At 39.0% G+C, this 19,857-nt stretch overlaps 2 protein-coding genes across 2 annotated transcripts in view; one reads left to right on the top strand and one right to left on the bottom strand.

Annotated features, from left to right (window-relative positions):
• Positions 1-13,418, top strand: part of LOC109961844 (protein arginine N-methyltransferase 8-B) — a 23,075-nt gene extending 9,657 nt beyond the window's left edge. Inside the window, exons 4-10 of the mRNA XM_020603004.1 lie at positions 104-167; positions 1,113-1,255; positions 2,646-2,733; positions 4,028-4,143; positions 7,907-8,057; positions 10,110-10,231; positions 10,662-13,418. Coding sequence (XP_020458660.1) covers positions 104-167; positions 1,113-1,255; positions 2,646-2,733; positions 4,028-4,143; positions 7,907-8,057; positions 10,110-10,231; positions 10,662-10,745 — 768 coding nt within the window. The 3' untranslated portion in view covers positions 10,746-13,418. The remainder of the gene's footprint in view (positions 1-103; positions 168-1,112; positions 1,256-2,645; positions 2,734-4,027; positions 4,144-7,906; positions 8,058-10,109; positions 10,232-10,661) is intronic.
• A 404-nt stretch (positions 13,419-13,822) lies between these two features.
• cracr2aa (calcium release activated channel regulator 2Aa) overlaps positions 13,823-19,857 on the bottom strand; it is an 18,726-nt gene continuing 12,691 nt past the window's right edge. The window contains exons 9-18 of the mRNA XM_020603022.1: positions 19,505-19,576; positions 19,035-19,080; positions 18,782-18,870; positions 18,361-18,703; positions 17,986-18,118; positions 17,141-17,222; positions 16,592-16,706; positions 16,138-16,239; positions 15,663-15,739; positions 13,823-14,736 (exon numbers count right to left, since the gene is read on the bottom strand). Of these exons, the coding sequence (XP_020458678.1) occupies positions 14,649-14,736; positions 15,663-15,739; positions 16,138-16,239; positions 16,592-16,706; positions 17,141-17,222; positions 17,986-18,118; positions 18,361-18,703; positions 18,782-18,870; positions 19,035-19,080; positions 19,505-19,576 (1,147 nt within the window). The 3' untranslated portion in view covers positions 13,823-14,648. The remainder of the gene's footprint in view (positions 14,737-15,662; positions 15,740-16,137; positions 16,240-16,591; positions 16,707-17,140; positions 17,223-17,985; positions 18,119-18,360; positions 18,704-18,781; positions 18,871-19,034; positions 19,081-19,504; positions 19,577-19,857) is intronic.

The following is a 19,857-nucleotide window of genomic DNA, read 5'->3' as shown; positions in this document are numbered from 1 at the left end:
AGGAAATTGAGGACACGTTAATGCAAGTGCAGCAGATATTCCTTTAAAGATAATATTTCCTTCATCTATGGTCAGTTAATTGGGGTTTCTTTTTCTTTGCCAGATTGAATGTTCCAGTATATCAGAGTATTCAGAGCGGATCATCAAGTCCAACCACCTCGACAGTGGTAAGAGCTGCAGCTGTTTCTCCTCTCACCATTTTGATGACACTGCACTTCATCTGCAGTGAAGGGAGCAACAAACTATGTTATGGTCTTCATAGTGTTGCTGACTGTTCGGGGTTGTGAACGATTGTTACTTTGTGATGATGGGCAAATGCAGGATCTGTGTTTATCATTCCATACTACGCTGGTCAGGCTCGTTTACATTCGTATACACACACATGCTGCCAACTTTTATAACTTCAAAGTGTTGGTTTAATCATAGCACTGCTGCAACTCTGAAAACAAATTTACTGCCAAGCTACTGACTGTGCATCTACCAAATAATGGCTCCATAAACCACCCTCTCAGCAAATGTCCTACCTATAAACCCATGAATATCAAGTATGTACAAGTAGAGAAAATTTGAAACTATGTATGTTCAATCTCAGTTGTGGATCAATCACCGGTTGGAGTAACAGAGTACATGTCATTCTGACAGATAGATGTATCGCCAGGGAAACTCTTGCCAAGGCCGAACAAACAAAGCTGAAGTGAGCTAATGTCAGACAGGGAAAAGATCCACTCCACCACAGTAAACCCCCACTGGGCTGATTTCCATAAGAACACCAGGGCTGCCATGGTAGAACATACTATACAACCTGATGTTGTTCTTTCTTTGTCACAAAACAACTGATGTCCATTGTCAGTTACTAATTTAGTTATACTGATACACCTTTTCTTTACACACTTGCTTTTAACAGTAGAGCAAGTTGTAAGTACAGATAATTTCATAATAGAAGATGCTTGTTCATCTTGTCATACTATCACCGAAGGCGGGCTACTTTTCCATGACCCACCCTGTACATATATTTAGGCCGCATCATTCCTTAATAAAAGTGTTTAGTTGTTTGTAAAGACATTTTAATAGTAGCATTGATTATGATTTCAAAGTTATATTATGTATTTCAGTGATCACCATCTTCAAAGGCAAAGTAGAGGAGATGGAGCTTCCTGTGGAGAAGGTTGACATCATCATATCTGAGTGGATGGGCTACTGCCTCTTCTATGAGTCAATGCTCAACACTGTCATCTTTGCCAGGGACAAATGGCTGGTATAATGTGTGTGTGTGTGTGTGTGTTTGCAGTGCCAATAAAAAGTAAGTGAGCCATTTGGAATCACCTGGCTTCTTATTCTAAGTCAGAAGTGTGGACAATTACAATGTGATTGAGCTAATACCATGCAAAGAATTATTGTATAATATTTCATGTCTTTATTGAACCCAGCCATTAAATATTCAAAGTGATGGTGGAAAAAGTAAGTGGACCGTTGGATTTTATAACTGGTTGAAATTTCTTTGGTAGCAATAACTATAAAGTACAGTAAAGGGAGCATCATGATTTAGGGCTGCTTTGCTGTCTCTAGGCCTGAACAGCTTGCCATCATGGAGGGAAGAATGAATTCCCAAGTTTACCAATGTGTCCAACAGGATAAAGACAGGGTGGCCGTCCACCAGCTGAAGTTCATTAGAAGCTGGATGCCCATCACAGGGCTAACACTTAGAGACAGACAACCACACATGCCCACACTCACTGGTACGAGCTCAATAAAGACATACAGTAAAACATTCTAATTGTTTGTGTGGCATTAGCTTAAGCAGATTGTGTTTGTCTACACTTGTGACTTAGATAAACAGCAAATCACGTTTTTTGACCATGTAGAAAATCAGGTAATTCCATTTACTTTTTCTTGCCACTGTACATGTTTATTTGTATATTCCATACATGATATTGCTTCAGGGTTTGTCATACAACAACATCATACACAAATATCCCAGGGACAAAATAAACCATCACTATAATAAACAAAAATTATAAATATAATATTTTCTTAACATAATGTAATAAATGCCATCACTTTATAACAGCATCTAGAGATATAGCCCATCTTTTTCTGCTTGTGGCAACTTAAAACAAAACAGTGTAAGAATGTGACCGGTCATCACTGGTTGCTTACTGAGTTGTCACTATGTGAGTTTGTGTGTGTGTTTTTTTATTAAGAGTATATCTGGAAGTCAGAAAACAAGAAATTATGCAAGAAAATATCAAAACAGGAACGGCAATTCTGAATTTTGTTAAAACTTCCATATAGTAGATTTTTATTGCATAATTATTTCTCATAATAATTCACTATTATAACTAATGATTATTGAAAATTCTACTCTCAACTGGAAGTCATAATTATGAGGAAAAACTTGAAAAGCATGCAGTAGTATAAGGACTACTGACATTCTTGTTTATTGTTTATTTGTTGTTAGTGGAAAGTAATGTTATAGTGCTCCTCTGATCCAGGTTGGACATAGAAGAAACAATAACACATCAAGAATTTAAACTGGTATTTGGATGAAAAAATGAAATGTCACCCTTGCTGTAATGTAAACCTTATTGTATGCAGTGTGTTCGGAATCATTGCTGAGCTATTTCCTTGCCTTATATGTCAAACAGAAACCCGGTGGATTGATGTTCCCTGATCGTGCCTCTCTGTATGTGGTGGCCATAGAAGACAGGCAGTATAAAGACTTCAAAATACATTGTAAGTTCAGTGTGAGAGTGTGTTTACGTGTGGCTGGATCTGTGTATTACCTGAACTTGGACTGGGAAATGTCACTTATTGTATGTATGGATGCCCATCACAGGGCTAACACTTAGAGACAGGTGTTCTACAGATGTAGAACACCTCTGGACTGTACTCATACAAATGGTGCACTCACATCCTTTCCAGCTCTGTAAATGATTTTGGACTTTTCCTCAGGTGCAACACTGGGGATCATTGATCCTATAAGTCAACAAGCTTCTCCATCTCTGTATCATCCCAATCTAAAGCCACCAGGAGGACTGTGGGCGATGTTTTGCTGCTGGACACAATGCATACTAACTGCACCAAAGTTTATGTTAAGCCACAACCTGGATGACAACAGGCAAAAGTGAACAATAGCCCAGAGCTCTCCTACTCATACTCCCCCACACATCTGGGAAATTATAAAACCACAGTGTACCAGATAATATCCAGAGAAAGTCATATCGCATTGGCTCACTGCATTGCAAAGCGTTCCTATGATGTCTGGAGACTTCAATTTAGTCCATTATTCTGCCTGTGTGAAGTTCACACATGGCCAGAGGGAAGAGAGAGGTGAGAGAAGTGCACTTATTGATCACAAACTTCTTTCCCTCCAGGCACATGGCCAAAGATGACATTTAGACTGAATTAGAAGTGGTCCTCTGGAGCACTCAAGTGCTCCAAGTGCATCCTGTGGTCATTAGTGTTACTCTGTCCTGCACACCGCTTTAGTTAAGTGGGCAGCAATAAATGCAAATACTGAACAGTGCAGACGTCCCTTGGGGTTTGTGACCTGTTCATTATCACCAGTTCCCCTTAGCACTCACGCAGCTCTTTCCTTTCATGTCATGATAGAAATGTTAGCTCACACATTATCTTGTGGCGCTTAAAGAATAATGTGTGGTATATTTAAGCTTAAGCAGCAAGGATATCCAAGGTAAGTGGAGTGGAGTCTATCAAAGGAGGCTGATGTTTTTAAGTCATCAGAATCATACATTGTGACTTTTATCTGTCAAAGTGCAGATTGTTCTAAAATGACAGGACTAACTCTAGACTTGTAGATCAGACTATTCTGGAAAGTTGTGTGAGTAAAGCACTAAATAGTGTTGTTTTGTAGCTGCAGTCCAACTGTTTACACCTCATGTGGTTTTTACCATGCAAGAAACTGAAGAAATATTTTTGTATGAACTGAAGTCTTTCATATAATTTTAATTTACATAGAAAAAATGTTAAAATAACTCAGTGATGCTACTGTATATTTATTTACCAGGGTGGGAGAACGTATATGGATTTGACATGACCTGTATCCGTAATGTGGCCATGAAGGAACCACTGGTGGATGTAGTAGACCCCAAACAGGTGGTGACCAACTCCTGCCTGGTCAAGGTTAGTAACATACTGATATAATGGCTGAGAACTGGTTTCCATAGTTTCCACTGTTTATGCAATATTTTGTCAAAATGTCATAGAATACTGAGCAGATTTCATCATCAGACCTGTATGTGGCATGCAGAAAGGATACCGGTTGTGTATCAATGCCAGTGATGCCTAACTACATTTTTGAGGCTGATACTGAGTTTAAGGCCAAGTTTAAAAAAAAAATCTGATAGAGATTTTTCCCAACAGTAACCAGATATAAACAGAAAAACCTAAACCAACACTGAGAAGGTCCCTTTGATTTCTATTGTGACCAAGATACAAACTAAGCAAGACATTTTACAGTGTAAAAGTAAATATTTCAGTCTTCTCTCATAGACTGTAATGGAGATGCTGTTTTTACTCAAAGGATTGTCATGATTGAGGTTCAGAGTTCATCCTAGTGATATTACAATGAGGGGAAATAAGTGGAAATAAGGCTTAGGGTGTTATTGTGTTTCTATCCCCAGTGATTCCCTAATGACTTGTTTTAGCATGCAAAACAAGAGCTTCTGCAGGCAGAGTGCACTGCTTGAGCTCTGATGGTTGGTTATACTTCCTACCATCATTCCTTATGCAAATGAGTTTACCTCATTTATATGAGCCAGATTTGTTTCTTTTATGGACTGAAGAATTTGCATCATCAGTGTGAACATAGGTTTTCATGGTTGCTGGCTTGCACTGAAAAAATGCCAAAGTAGGAGAAACTAAGGTATCACTGAAACAGAGAAAATGTGCTAAAATATCTTTAAAGTGCCCACAGTACTCATTTTACTAATTTCCAGCCACTTAATGTTTAATCTTGGTTACCTCTAGATTAGCTTGGCATCCCTCATAACTTGAAATAGTCTTTAATTATGTCAAAATGAGAAAACCAGAGAGCCTCTTCCTAAAAATGAGAGGATAGTTTGTGGACACACACAACTCCTGTTGCCGGTGTTATGTCACAAGTGGACAGCACAACAAGCCGCAACAGCATTAATTCATTAGAATTTCTCCTCCATAGATAGGTAAACAGTGGTATATGCACCAATGAAAAGAGACTGATTAATTGAGAAACCCCATTATTTTAACTGGCACAATGCAGAGCAACCTCTCCAGCCTTACAACAATTCTCTCAAAGTTACAGAAACAAGGCATTAACAGACATGTTTTTTTAACTTACCCACTGAGTAGTGGAAACATCATAATAATAATAAATGAATCTTGAATCCTAAATGGACATGATAATTTCCATGGAGGTCATGGTACAGCAAACCATTAACATTATTTTCTGCTGCCAATTCACTTGTCAGCTGTAAAAGACCCCTTTTCGACCAAGGTAGTTTTAGGGCTAGTGCCTAATTTTGAATCAGTTCTTTATAAACTACACTAACAGTAATTATATGATTATAGAGCACTGTGTATCATGTTAATAAATCAGCAGTCGCTGCTGGGATATGGGCATAATTACAGTGGTAAAACTCACATATATACAGTAGATAAACCATAACTATTGCCTGACATGCCGTGGCTGGTGTGAGTTTGACCTTGATGTGTGGCTGTTGCCCCTGTCTGCGCCCCTCAGTCTGAGGATTAGACTGATCAAGCTGCTGTGCCATGCATGTCAATAGCATCCCACCTAGCCTTCCTGATTGCACTCCTTGTCACAGTGGCCTTCATATCACTGGCATTAATTAGACGATGCTGCCTTGTCTCACCTCTGTCCTGGTGGAATATTTCTGTGCGATCATATCTTGGCTTTCTCCATGCTGCTGACTGCTGAGCACCCAGCGTTTGTTTTGCCTGATATCAGACGGCCTTTCATTTTAAATGCAGCAAGATGACGAAGAGTGAAGGGGTCAGCGATGCGAGTTTAATAAAAATCTCTGTGAAGCTAGTGGGAATGCTGCTTGTCTGATAAGCTTTATTATCTTTAAATGGATTATTGAATGGCCTCATTAAACTTGGATAGCAGAGGAGTAGTACACACAGGACCTCATATTATTGAACTGCTTCTTGAAACTCTGGTAACAATGCTCAGTGAAGCTCATTACCAACCATGATCCTGCAGAAAAATAATTAATTCCACATTAACAGCCTTCATGGTAGTGCTCTTAAAAGGTTTATTTTGCCTTCAGAATGATTGCAAGGGGCAGTGCATTATATTGCTGCCATAAACTTTGAGAAGTTTATACTGCATGATCAGAATAAATATCTTAAACGTGTTTATGGGAGTGATTATTTTTATAAGTTGCACGGGGGATCCCAACATTAACAGTCCATTGTTTTTACTGCCAATATACATAAGGCTCATTCCTCCACCACCATCTGGTACCAAATTCAGCAAGCTAGCAGTGAATGTCTATTAGCGGCAATGGTACATGAAACCAGACCATCACATCTCTGCCTACATGTTTGCCCTTCAGGGACAGTTCCAGTTATACTGAGCCATACCATTATGCCTGCCTGCCTAAAACAGTGTACATAGGAGTTGGTTGGCACTTGTGTCACTGTGCATATTCTGTGGATCTGTTTGCTTCCATAGTTATACTGTCAGGAAGGGCATGAAGGAGTGATTAAAATATGTAAAAGGAGTGAAAACTGTGGTTGTGAGGACAAGTTAGAGATCATTTTTTAGACCAATTCAACAGCCTCCCCACTCTAGGTGTGATATCACCACTATAGCCACTCTTCATAGAGACCAATGTACCGTGTTTTTCATTTTCAGCCATTTTATCAACGGTTCAAACAAAGTGGAATCTTCTGAAAAGGAATGAAATTTAACTGTTTAATCTACAGTAGGTCAATATCATCATCAGTGAGCCTTGGGCATCAGTGACCCCATCGCTGGTTCACTGTTTGTCCTTCCTTAGACACTGTTGGTAGGTACTAACCACTGCAGACTGGGAGATGCTCTGACTCAACCATCTGGACATCCCAGTTTGGCCCTTGTCAGAGTCACTAAGATTCTTAGGCTTTCTGCTTCCAGTACATCAGTTTTGAGGACTGAATGTTCACTTACTGCCTAATACACCCCACACACTGACAGGTGCCACTGTAACGAGATAATCAGTGCTATTCACTTCACCTGTCAGTGGCCGTGGTGTTATAGCTGATTGGTGTATATCCTTATACAGGTGGATGGTGTAGACCTACTGTCATTCTGGACAGGGTTCTTTTGGTCTCTTTTATGTTTTGTACATGACATCACAAATTTCAGGATTTCATGAATTTGTTTCAGCATTGTTAGATCCTTCGTTTGTGGTCAGAATAAAACTAACTGCAATTTTAAAATAGAGTTTGACTCTTTAGGAAATACATCTATTTTTGTCTTGTTGAAGTTAGAGCGAGATAAGCTTATCTTTTCTCATCACATTATTTTAGTTTAGCACACAGATTAGAAACCTGGGTAAATTTAGCTTGCCTCTGGCCAAGTAGCAAGAAAAAAAAAACAAAAACAGAAAAGCACCTCTAAAGTTTACCACCTCATCTTATTTTGCTTGTTTAAACCTTTAAATTGTATATTATTTAAGCCCCATCAGTATTTTCCCCATCGGCCCCTGACTGTAGCTTCATAATTAAATTGAGTGGCATCCTCTCAACTAACTCTTGGTGAGAAAGCTAATAAGTATATTCCCCAAAATGTCAAAAGCATCTCTTTAAAAAAGGAATAAATATTAAAGCTTAAAATAACCAGTGACTCGCACTGTGATCCAGATATTTGAGAAGAACCATATCTTTACTCTTTCAGGAGGTGGACATCTACACAGTAAAGACTGAGGATCTCTCATTCACCTCAGCATTCTGCCTTCAGATCCAGAGGAATGACTACATCCATGCAATGGTTACCTACTTCAACATCGAGTTCACCAAGTGTCACAAGAAGACTGGTTTTTCAACTGGTAAGATGCCTCACCCACTGCCTCCTACAAGGATCTAAGGGTGTATTTTTACATCCAGTGTATTATATACAGCTATTAGAGCTACACTAATTATTATAGTGATGGTTTTGATCCCTCATTAGATCCCTATTTTAATAACTACTAGGAAAAGTACGTATGTCTAGCTGTGTTTTGGCAGGTCATGATGAGGTTTTGTATGCTAACTCACTTGGCAATCTTTCTGTTTTTTAACATGGTCATTGATGAGGCTTTAAAGGCATTGATCACTCTGTATTACAGCCGTTCAGATCAGGCTAATTGACATGATCCAGACAGTGCTGGACTGGAGCAATGTTGTACGGCCGACCTGGGTATCTTTGTAGTGTTGTGCCAAAATCTGTGTGTGACTGACCTCTAGTGGTGTTGGAGCCTTTAACATGTCCCACATTGTACAGTGAAATGGCATGTACAGCAGAATGAATCACCTCAGTTTACGTAATAGATCTTTTGACCTTCTAGTACTGATAACTGTGTGTGACCACTATGTGTGTGATCACAAGGACCTTGCATCTTTTCCAAAAATAAATGCTGTATGCAAAAAATCATTTCCTACCCTCAGTTTTTTCTTGCTAACCACTTTTCTTCTATTGATTCTTTCAAACATGTTTTCCACTTGTGAGCCCTGGAGACCATCTGTCTGCCAAAGCTTTCAGATACAGATCTAAACTTACACACAGAGTCCAAGTGTGCCACTGATTGTCCATACAGTCTTGAAAGACAGTTATCTGACACACACAGGCTCTTAGCCAAAGAGAAAAAGGAAAGTCAGGGCCAAAAATTACAATTGACGCTGGCCAGAAGAAATGCCATCTCATCTACTGAATTAGCATAAAAACACAGTTAGCTTGTCAGTGACTATCGAACTTTGCCCAAAAAAACAAGAGCCAGACTTGCAGCAGCCATGCTGATTGGCAGGCCCTTTTATCTCTGGACTCATAAGAGCTTGTCTCTAAAGGCAGAGCTACCAAGCTGCCAGAAATTCAATTTAAGTGTTAGTGACCTTTTGAATCTTGGCCGAGCGAACACCAGTGGTCAGGGCACTGGGGAATATTCACATTTGTTCTGGGGCAGGGGTGTCAGGTTTTGCCCATGTGCGTTTCCATGTATGCATGCATACAAACACACACACAGAGATGGCTGCACAATAGACACAAAGTAAAACGGTGATAAAAGAAGGTCGACTCAAGCAGCAGGGGAGGTCACAAGCACAGCCATGAATTTTCTTGCCCCTGCATTTGATCTGTACAATTTTTGTTTATTCACATCAAACAGAGCAGAGATGGTATTGACATACAGTAAGTGTTTCAGTGATGGACTGAAAATCTGTCCAGGGTGTCTCTCTGCCGTCTGCCCCATGTCTGCTGCCACTGACATCGGAATCTTGGCAATAGGGGGGGATTACAGCAATGACATGGGGATGCCATACTGTATATCTGTTGCCTTGCTTCTGACACATTAGTTGCTGTGCTGCCAAAATTAAAATTTTGTTGGTACAACTTCCTCATAAAGCACTATTAAATGTTTCATCATTTTCATCAAATCATTAATAAACTACTGATGAATATTTTGTAGCTCAGCCATTAAATATAAGCCAGTAATAAGAGCCAATTTTGGCTTGCTAGGTTGTGCAAAAATCCTGTGGTTGTATTTTCTAATGCTGCAGTTAAAATGCTGGAAATCCATTTATAAAGGCTCGTGGGTTGTCACAGTTATAAATGTGAAGTCATTAATTAAGCATTTTTATAATAATCCATCTTATCTGAAATAGCAAATTTTAATAAGAGTAACCAGATGCTCTGCAGCCCTTAATAAACACCACAAGGGAATTTTTGCAACCTGGCAGCTAGTCAACCTTCTTAACAATTATTTATAACTGATCTGTAAAGTATCAATATAGTAAATAATTTAGCAATTATTTATAAAAAAGTAATTAAGTACAACTGTACGTGTGTGTGTGTGTGTGTGTGTGTGTGTGTGTGCGTGTGTGTGTGTGTGTGTGTGTGTTTATCCAAGCTCCAGATGCACCATACACCCACTGGAAGCAGACGGTGTTTTATCTGGAGGACTATTTGACAGTGCGAAGAGGAGAGGAAATCATTGGAAGCATTGCTATGAAGCCCAATGAGAAAAACATTGTGAGTATTGTGCAGTCCATATTGTGTAGGTAGTATGTAATGACATCTGCCGTCAGTCATTTGGGTGCTAGCTAAGCAGGTAAGAAATGACTCATTTCCTGTTCTGCCAGTCCACGACAGATTGTTTCCTCCTCAGTACTGCATAGCACCCGAGCTGGCAGCAGCACTGCACCAACTTCCAGACAAACAACAACAGATTCTATTGTTGACCTTGGCTGTGTCCTCTCCTCCCCTTCTAGGGTGGAGAACTGGCACTAGCTCTCTCCTGTTGTCTGACACAGCCTTAGCATCTTTAACATAATGTCAGGTCAAAAGAGACAATCTGATGCATCCCTTTCTTATCCCCCCCCCTCACATTTAGCCACATATTTGCTCAGTCATTACAATCTGTTTCTCTGAAAAACCTTTATTCCTGTCTGTTCACCCTCAGCGTGACTTGGACTTTACCTTCGAGCTGGATTTCAAAGGACAACTGTGTGAAGCAGCCATTTCTCATGACTACAAGATGCGTTAAGCTCGACTTGATGGGCCTTTGGTGTCCCACTGAGTGCAACCGCTGACCACCAGAGGGAAACAGAAACACTCCCATGACCGCGGATGGACACACTGTGTGAGATAAAAGTGGCACAGAACAAGACAGAGACTAGGCCAAAGCCCAGGCCAACGTGGTCCCACTGACAATATTATCATTGTCAATGCTGTGTTTGATGAAGGCAAGAAGTTACTGATGCCGACTGCGAAACAGCTCTGAATATAACACTGACAAAAAAGGCTAGCAGTATTTTGTAGTCATGATGAATATTATTGATCACAGATGTATGTATACGTGAGATGGAGTGATGTACAGTACATGTGCATTTTGTTTAGTGTTTGTTTTCCAAAATAACTTGGACCTAATGGAGGAACAGCTGACAATTTTGAAAATACACTAGAGCTAATCTATTGAATAATTCTGTTTCCCACATTCTGTTAGACAAAGTTAAGATGTAGTTCTTGTGTCATAATATGTACTATAGGGAATAAAATTATTTAAAACTATATTAATTTAGCTATGTTGGAAAACTAACAGTAATTGAACAACTACAGCCAAGGAGAACCCTGCACACTGTAGGTACATGTATAAGGTACAGTTATGTGTTTGCATAGGCCGTGCACTAGTAGATTTCTGAGTGTACATTGTTGTTGGACTGCCGATGTGCCGTGTCATCAGTTTGAGCTGTGATGTTGACATGCCAGTAGCATAACTTTGCCATCCTAAATGCATTGACCACCTGCCCAAGTGTACCTAGTTCTTTTACACGCTTCTGCAGTCTTTTTTTCTACAGTAGCAACAGAAAATCTTGTTCGATGTACCATATGTATATACAAGTACCCTGATGTAATACTGATTTTTTTTTATTTATCTGAGTCTCAGACTTTATTGAAGCTGATGAAAATTATCTTTGCACTTCACCTTTGCTCTTACTAAGGTCATTACCAAGGTAACCACTGAATGGGTTTCTTCACTCAAACCATGTGGATATTGGATATCTGAAGTTGTCTTGAAAACTTCTAAAGATTACAGTAAAAAATATGAATTCTTCTTTGAAGCATTTATTGATATATAGTCAGTATGTAAAGGTTTTAGAACCTTCAAGTTTTCTACGTTATGTTTCAGACTCATCTTCAAATGGATTCCATTCATTTTTCCCTCACCAGTTTACACACAATCCTCCACAGTGATAAAATGAAAACAGGTTTTTGGAGTGTTTTTTATTCATTAAATATAAAAGACTGACAACTCATTTAATTCTCGAATGGAAGAGATCTGGAACTACCAACAGTCTTCATAGATCTGGTTGCCCAGCCAAATGGAGGCGTCAAGGACAAATGGCCTTGGTCAGACCAAGAACCCAAGGGTCATTATGAATGAGATCCAGAGTTCCTTTATGGAGATGTGAGAACCTTACACAAGGACAACCATCGGTGCAGCACTCCACCAATCAGGCCCCTAAGGTAGAGTGGCCAGAGGGAAGCCAGTCTTCACTAAAAGACACATGACAGCCTGCTGGTAGTTTGTCAAAAGGCACCTAAAGGACTATCAGACCATGAGAAGCATAATCCTCTGGACTGATGAAACAAAGATTGAGCTCTTCGGTCACAATTACCCATGGTGTGTGTGGAGAAAACCAGGCACTCAGCATCACCTTCCTATCATCCCTACAGTCAAACACGGTGGTGGCGGCATTGTGCTATTGGGATGTTTTTCTACAACTGGGAGACTAGTTAGGACAGAGGGAAGGATGGATGCAGGAAAATATAGAGCAATTCTAAATGAAAAATTTCTCCAAAGTGCTCAGGGTGGGGCAAAGGTTTAGGATGTTGTCTTGTTGAAATGTAAAGCAGACCTCCAAGAAAACACAGGAGTGGCTTCGGGAAAACTGTGAAAGTACGGGAGTGGCCCAGCCAGAGAAAATGGCTGTGCACCAATGCTCTCCATCCAAACTGGTTGACCTTGAACAGTTCTGCCAAGAAGAATGGAAGAAAGTTCCAAAAGAAAGGTGCCAAGCTTGTATCTTCTTTCTCCAGAAGACTTGAGACATCGCTGTTGTTGCTGCTAAAGGTGCTTTAATCAAGTACTAAGTGAAGGGTCTGAATAATTATGTAAATGGGATATTTCATTCTTTTACTTTTTAGAAATTTAAATAACATTCCAACAACCTGTTTTTTACTTTGTCATTGTGAAGTATTGTGTGTAGATTGATGAGGGGGAAAAAAATCAATTTTAATGAGCCTGAAACATAAAATGTGGAAAACTTGAAGGGGCCTGAAAACTTTCTGTACGGACTGTAATGCTGCCTTTCTCACATATTCTAATTGTGTGTTCTACACTACTGTCATATCCAGAAACAGCCAAAACTGGCCTCTGTTTCCATGTCTTCTACACCATGCAGAGAACCTCATGAATATTTTCAGAGCTGTAGGCAAAACGTACAGTCAGAGCACTTGAGAGCAATGAAGGAAACTATACATTCTAATAACAAGAAACTGTAGTATCAAACTGAGTGCTGCTTTCTGAGAGCACATTTGGAATGCATCCACAGTAACATGTCTGATGAAAGCTGCTCAAATTAATGACAGAGCTAGATTGACATACAATTAAAAATTCTATCTGGCATGTTAATTCCACATAAATTTGTTATATTGAATATGTTCTTTCACATTTTGTCATGTTAACTTAAAAAGTGAATAAACATTGTCTAAACATTTCCACTGAGTGAAGCTGTATAACTTACTTTGATTTCATTGTACCAAGAAGAAACAAGTCACCAGGTCATTTGCATACAACATACACATGAACAAATCTTTATTTAATTATTTGTTTTATGCTATTTACATTTTTAGACATACAATAGTGTGCAAAACACTGGCAGTAGTGAAGCACTAATAGTGACTACAGTATAGTACAGTACAATATCAAACTGTAAAATCCAAACTTTATTACCAAAACCTTTAAAACTGTAACCTTTCCCCAATATAGATAACATAACACTACTTTATTTGGCCTGTTAGGGGGAAAAAAACATCTGTATTACCTCCCAAATTTTAAAAGTACAATACAACTGAGCAAAGTTCCCAGCTACAGTAAATGCTCAGGAAGCATAGCAACCCCTGTACAGTACAACAAAAACAACACTACATTTCCACATTTGAAACTAACCATTTTCTCTTTTTTTTTAAGCACCGTTTCATCTGTTTTTTTGTTTTTTTTTTTGTTTGTTTTTTTATACTTTGCTCACCAGGTGAAAAAATGGACATATTGGTGCAGTATCCTGCGATGCCACAAAACACCACCTAACATCCTGGCCCCCCAAAAAAAAAAAAAAAAAAAAAAAAAAAAAAAAAATCACTAAATTAAATTAACACCTCTTTGGCATAATGCCAAAAGAAACTGGATGTCACAAGTTTCATTGAGATAGTGTTTACTGCAAGGGTATTTAATTATGGATTAAGTTTCATATTATTGTGTCTATGTGACCTGTACAAAAGGCAAAGGGCCAAAACTGCTAAAAATTACACATTACACTGAACAAACATATTAATATACAGTAAAAGGCCCAATGTGGCAGATTTCAAAGCTAAATAAATATTTCTGAAAAATCCTACATTTACTTACAGTGGACACATTTGTTCAGCTATTTTTATATCTAACCCTCAAAGGAAACACTTAAACATTTATGATGTATATATATTTTACAGTTTTACTACATCTTCATAAATTAACAGTTAATCATTGGATAATCATATATAGTAGACTTTTTATGTAAGAGTGCTATAACATCTGTGATACATGACATTATATATTCTGGTGTTCACCCTATCACACCTTATATGTTCATAAAGGGTAGTGATACTGTGTGTGTTTACTATTTCATTCTTAGCAGCAGGATTTCTTCTTCTCTGAGGGGCTGCCAACCAGCTCCACTGTCTTTTCCTTCTCTCTATCCTCTTGTTCCTGCAGAATTCTAAAAAATATTATTAAGTAAACATATGGACCAGTAGTGACAGGACAGCCTTAATGTCCATCATTATGTTCTGTGGCCTTTGCACTAGTTTACTATGAAAACTGATGTGTGCTTTGTGGCTCCAATGGCATCTGCTTTTAAATCTCCAGGTCTGGATCAGGTGTGTGTGGCCCCTCAAGTTTTTCCCCCGCTGGGGGATTAGCTGCAGCTCTTCTTGCAGTTATTTGTCATGCTTGCTAATACTGCTTATTTTGTTATATTACGCAGCCTTATGCTGGTCTACTGTTTACTTGACCCTTGCATGGGGATATGTACATACACATTGAGAGCTGATGTACCAGAGTCAAATTCCTTATGTGTCTGACACACCTGGCCAATAAAGAAGATTCTGATTCTGATATTGCTGTGTAACAAATGCTGTAGAACCATAATGTCAAGTCAACCTGTAATGTTATACAGTATACAACTGCATTGTTGCAGTATGCAGAAATATCAGTGACAGCAGACTACTGACAGTTCAAACTGTAATCTAGAGTAAAATAAAGGCACTGGTTCAGTTTTCTAATGTAAAAAAACAAAGCACAATACAACATATTGACAATAATTGGAGTAATGAAAGTCACTGACAAAACTAAATATGCTGCAGACAATGACATTTTCACTTCACACCAATTAAACTGTGAACAAAGCCAGATATTTTTACTTGGAGGTGAAGCTTTCTGTTGTGTTTTGCAGAATTACCTGATAAGAAAAGCTCCTTTGTGCCTTCAGCAAAGAACAAGTAAAAAATGTGGGCTTTTTTCAGGACAAAGATAACCCCACTTTGAAAGCTGCTCAAGCAGACTGCTGCAACCATATTTAGTCTAACACTATTACTGTTTGTCTTCCTGTTACATGCATTCATGCAGAAAGGCCATTTTACTCACCTGGCTAAATGAACCATGGACTCCACTATGTTGTATCCTGAGCATGCACTGCACTCATAGAAAGCCATCTGGCAGTCCTGAAAATGAGCCAAATGATGACGATGGCTGTCATTACCACCAAAGTGAAAAGGCTCCTGGGATTTAAATGAACTATTTATCTGAGCAAACACTGCCCACTGCACACTTTTCCACATTGATGAGGGTAGGACTATCAATAAATCCACAAGCTCAAGCTCACTTTTACAGTCTCCATAGAAACCAATTTGAGACTTGAGAAATGAAAAAAATATGAAAGGAAATTTGAGTATAAAACACCCCCAGATTCATGCAGGAGTCATTTCCATAGAAAACACTCTAATCAACAATCATTCATTTATTAAAACTGTGGAAAATAGAGCACCACTTTGTGAATGTGGTCTGAAACTGACACTTTTTACACAAACTTGATCTTAGTGGAGAAAACAGACAGACAGACCTTGGCTAGTCTTTCACCCAGTCTTCTTGGAACTTCTCTCTCAACCTCCTTATCTGTTTTGTTTCCCAAAAGCATGATGGGGATGTCATCACCTGCACTCTCCTACAGAACAAAAGAAGAAAAGAACAGAGACAGAAATTTGTCTAAAGAGAGTCAGTTGTGGCTAAAAGCCAGCAGGTCACCAGCTTCACTGTTGTGTCTCCTGAATGGAAAAACAGCCAGCAGCGAATAGATTTATCAAAGAATCATAACAGCTTCAGCAACTGACCTGTATATTTGCTCTGTATTTTCTACACCAATACACTTTGAAAGATATTGAATAAATACCCATTCTGTTTCTTAGAAAGCTGATTTTCAATTTACAGTACTGTACAAAAACAAAATAGAGCAACAACTGCACAGAAACACAAAATACAACAAAAAAAACCCAGTTATGTGTGCAGCAGAGGGGTACCTTTACACTCGTCAGCCACTGTCTGACACTGGTGAAACTCTGATTAGTTGTGATGTCATACATAACGACCACACCGTCAGCTTTGCGAAAAAACTGTTTGGTGATGCTTCGATACCTGCAAGAGCAGGAGGACGAAGAAACAGACAAAAAGTGAAAGTATTACATTTTCACAGGTATGTTAAAAAGTTCCTGAACAGTCTTTCTGTGCTTTACAGTACTTGCATCTGTACAACATGTAAAAATATAGGAATGATGTTTGCAAAGTTTCTTATTAGAGGTGCATTACATTCAGAACAATGACATTGGTTTTACTGTGGGTGTGCTACTGAATGGCGCAGCACAAGGGAAGAAAAACATTGGTGTGTGTTTTAAACTATTTCCAGGAAGCCATCTGCTTTTCAAGGAATTTTCCAGCAAGCACACTCTTGAAAAAAGTGGTGTCACAAAGAGTCAAAATACCAGAGAGGAAAGAGGTGAAGTAAGGTTACAGTACAACTCCATTCAAATGTGATCCTCTCTTTGTCTCCACCTTGTGTGCTGAAACCTCACCTCTCCTGTCCTGCTGTATCCCACAGCTGCAGTGCCACCTGGCTGTTGTCCACTGTTATCGTCTTTACACTGTAGTCTACACCTGCACACGTAGACAATACAATGATTACTTTAATCAAGCAAACACTGTCCATATTTCATCAGTACAAGTTACTGGAGAAGCAAGCACAAATATATAAAGTGAAAATGTACATAATGACCTGCATGACCTAACATATTTTAAACATTCATACTGGAAAAATTAAGCCCAGATCAATGGAAGAAACTGAAAATGGAAATTTTCACTTGGGGAAAACAGAGCTATTATTGAAGACTATAATATACTTTGCAACTTCCTAATGTTTAAAATATTTACACAAAATGTAAAACCAAAGGCTTAAGTGAGGAACTTTGACAGTCATCCTGGAGCACTATCTGCTCCATTTACTGCTGTCTCCTACCAAAATGAAACACTACAAGTTGTGTAATGAATGAAAGAATGAAACATCCGCAGTATATTCTACACAAACCAAACATTTAAGTTTCTAGACAGGCCAGCATCAGCATGTAAATAGTATTTCAGTCTTTCATCGCATCCTTTCACTATTTTCATTTAGCAGTTATTTCTCCAAGATCTCTCTTGAAATCTGTTTGGCAGGAGAGACCTGGCCAACTGACACTGCTGTACTCTAAGAACAAAAACTGTATGATCTTGTCAGTACTGAAACCAATAGTTAGATTAATATGCTTGCACATGAATATGCCATGAGGTTAACCTCAGTGCTGGATGTACATCTTCACTCACTGGAACTGTCTGTCTGTGTGTGTGTGTGTGTGTGTGTGTGTTTGCACCATAAGGTACATACCCACAGTAGCAGAAGTGCCTGCGTGGAAGCTGTCAACACAAAAACGTTGAAGAAGGGAGGTCTTTCCCACACTAGAGTTCCCAACCAGAACAATCTTGAAGAGGCGGTCAGGTGGTGAGGGACTGCCTTCTTCCTGAATAAACACAGGAATAATAGGAGCAAATACTGAGGATAGGACATAAGAATTCCCTTTAGACAAGTGGTTGGATCTTGTTTGTGTAAGATGGGGTACAACTAGGTAAAATTGGTGTCTCTTCCATATATCTACTACCTGGCTTTCTGCAATAAAACAAACAAACAAAAAAAAAAAAAAACGTGTAAATACTTAGGCTGCACTCTCGCATATATTCTAGCATTCAATGTCTACATGCTTACATTTATGCTGGTCTCCTTGCCAACAGGCTGACCTCTCGGAGATGTAGGGGTTTCTCTGTTCTCCACATTGCTCTTTGACTGTTGTTGCTGGGCAGAGGATGGATAAATACCACTCATTACCAAGTCCATATTCTCTTCACTGTCAGACGCTTCCTCTTCACTGCACTCTTGAAGAGGGGATTGAGCACGACAGTCTTTCTGCAGCGATTGTGGGAGGGGGTCTTCCTCAATGGAGATGATCCTCTGGAGGTGCCCTCTTGCCCCTGCTGGGTAAGACGGCTGGCACGACCCATTGGCTAGGTTCTGCCTGTCACAGATGGAGGTCAGCTCCTCCTCATCCTCACTGCAGGTACAAAGTATCGTTATGGTACACAGTATAGTACTAAGAGCTGTGAAATTGAGTGTACTTGGTGATGTTTACCTTTTGAAGACATTTGGGGTTGTCTGTTTCACAACACTGACTAAAGGTCTCTGCGTCAAATATGGCGGTTTCTTAAAATTCCCTGGATTCTGCAGAAGTTATTATTCATACTATAATTAATTCATGCTTCATTCTGAGTTACATCTTTTTCTGTTCCACTAATCTTTAAAAAGACAGCATATAAAGTGTGAACAGGGGAAATTTAAATGACACAGTGTACTTATTCTACTATAATAAATGGCACATACAGTACCTGCTGGCACATGTCCTTCTCATCCCTTAAATGTTTGTTCATTTCCCTAGAAAAAACAGAGAAATTAAACATAAAAATATTTGTTGTGTGATACTGAACTACTACACAGTGACTGTACAACTGTTTGTTATTGAACAATTCACTATCCATGAATCCACAGGAATGAGAACAAGTAAGTTTTCAGTCCTGTTTTGCACTGTTGCCACTGCACTATGAGGTAAATTATCAACAGAGGTGTTACAATAAAAAAAAATTTCTGACCACCACTGTATAGTTATTGCATCTATAGGTTAGGATATTTGTCACAAAAGTAATGGCACTAAACCACTACCAACTTTTTCAAAATTGTGGACCAAGCTTCCCAAGTCATTATATAATGCCATATAAATGCAACAGAACAACACAACAATGACAACATCTGTGGCTCTGTCTAGATAGGGCACACACCTCAATTGTTCTTTTGATCATACCTCAACAGGTCCAGTTGTTTGAGGAGGCTTGCACGCTCTCGCTGCAGTCCCTCAGTCAGTCTGTAGATTTCCCTGTGTTGAACAACAATGTGTCCTTTATTACTAATGCTCCATGATTAGGCAGACACAGAATAAGCATAAGCATAAACTTTATTGCCAAGTATTTGAAAAATGCAAGGAATTTAACTCCAGTCCAATGGCCCCCGGGGTGCACAACATAAAAACAAAATAAATAAATACAAAATATATGCAAGTAAAAAAAAAAAAAAATCACAAGTTAAAAGAGCAAACATAGACTAGCTGTTCATCAGTGAAATAGCTCGGGGGAAGAAACTGTCTCTGTGTCTTTTTGT

Source organism: Monopterus albus, unplaced genomic scaffold, assembly GCF_001952655.1.
Source record: "Monopterus albus unplaced genomic scaffold, M_albus_1.0 scaffold59.1, whole genome shotgun sequence".
NCBI classification, from domain to species: domain Eukaryota; kingdom Metazoa; phylum Chordata; class Actinopteri; order Synbranchiformes; family Synbranchidae; genus Monopterus; species Monopterus albus.
Note: the sequence above shows the minus strand (reverse complement) of the source record. Positions and strands in the feature narration are given on the sequence as shown.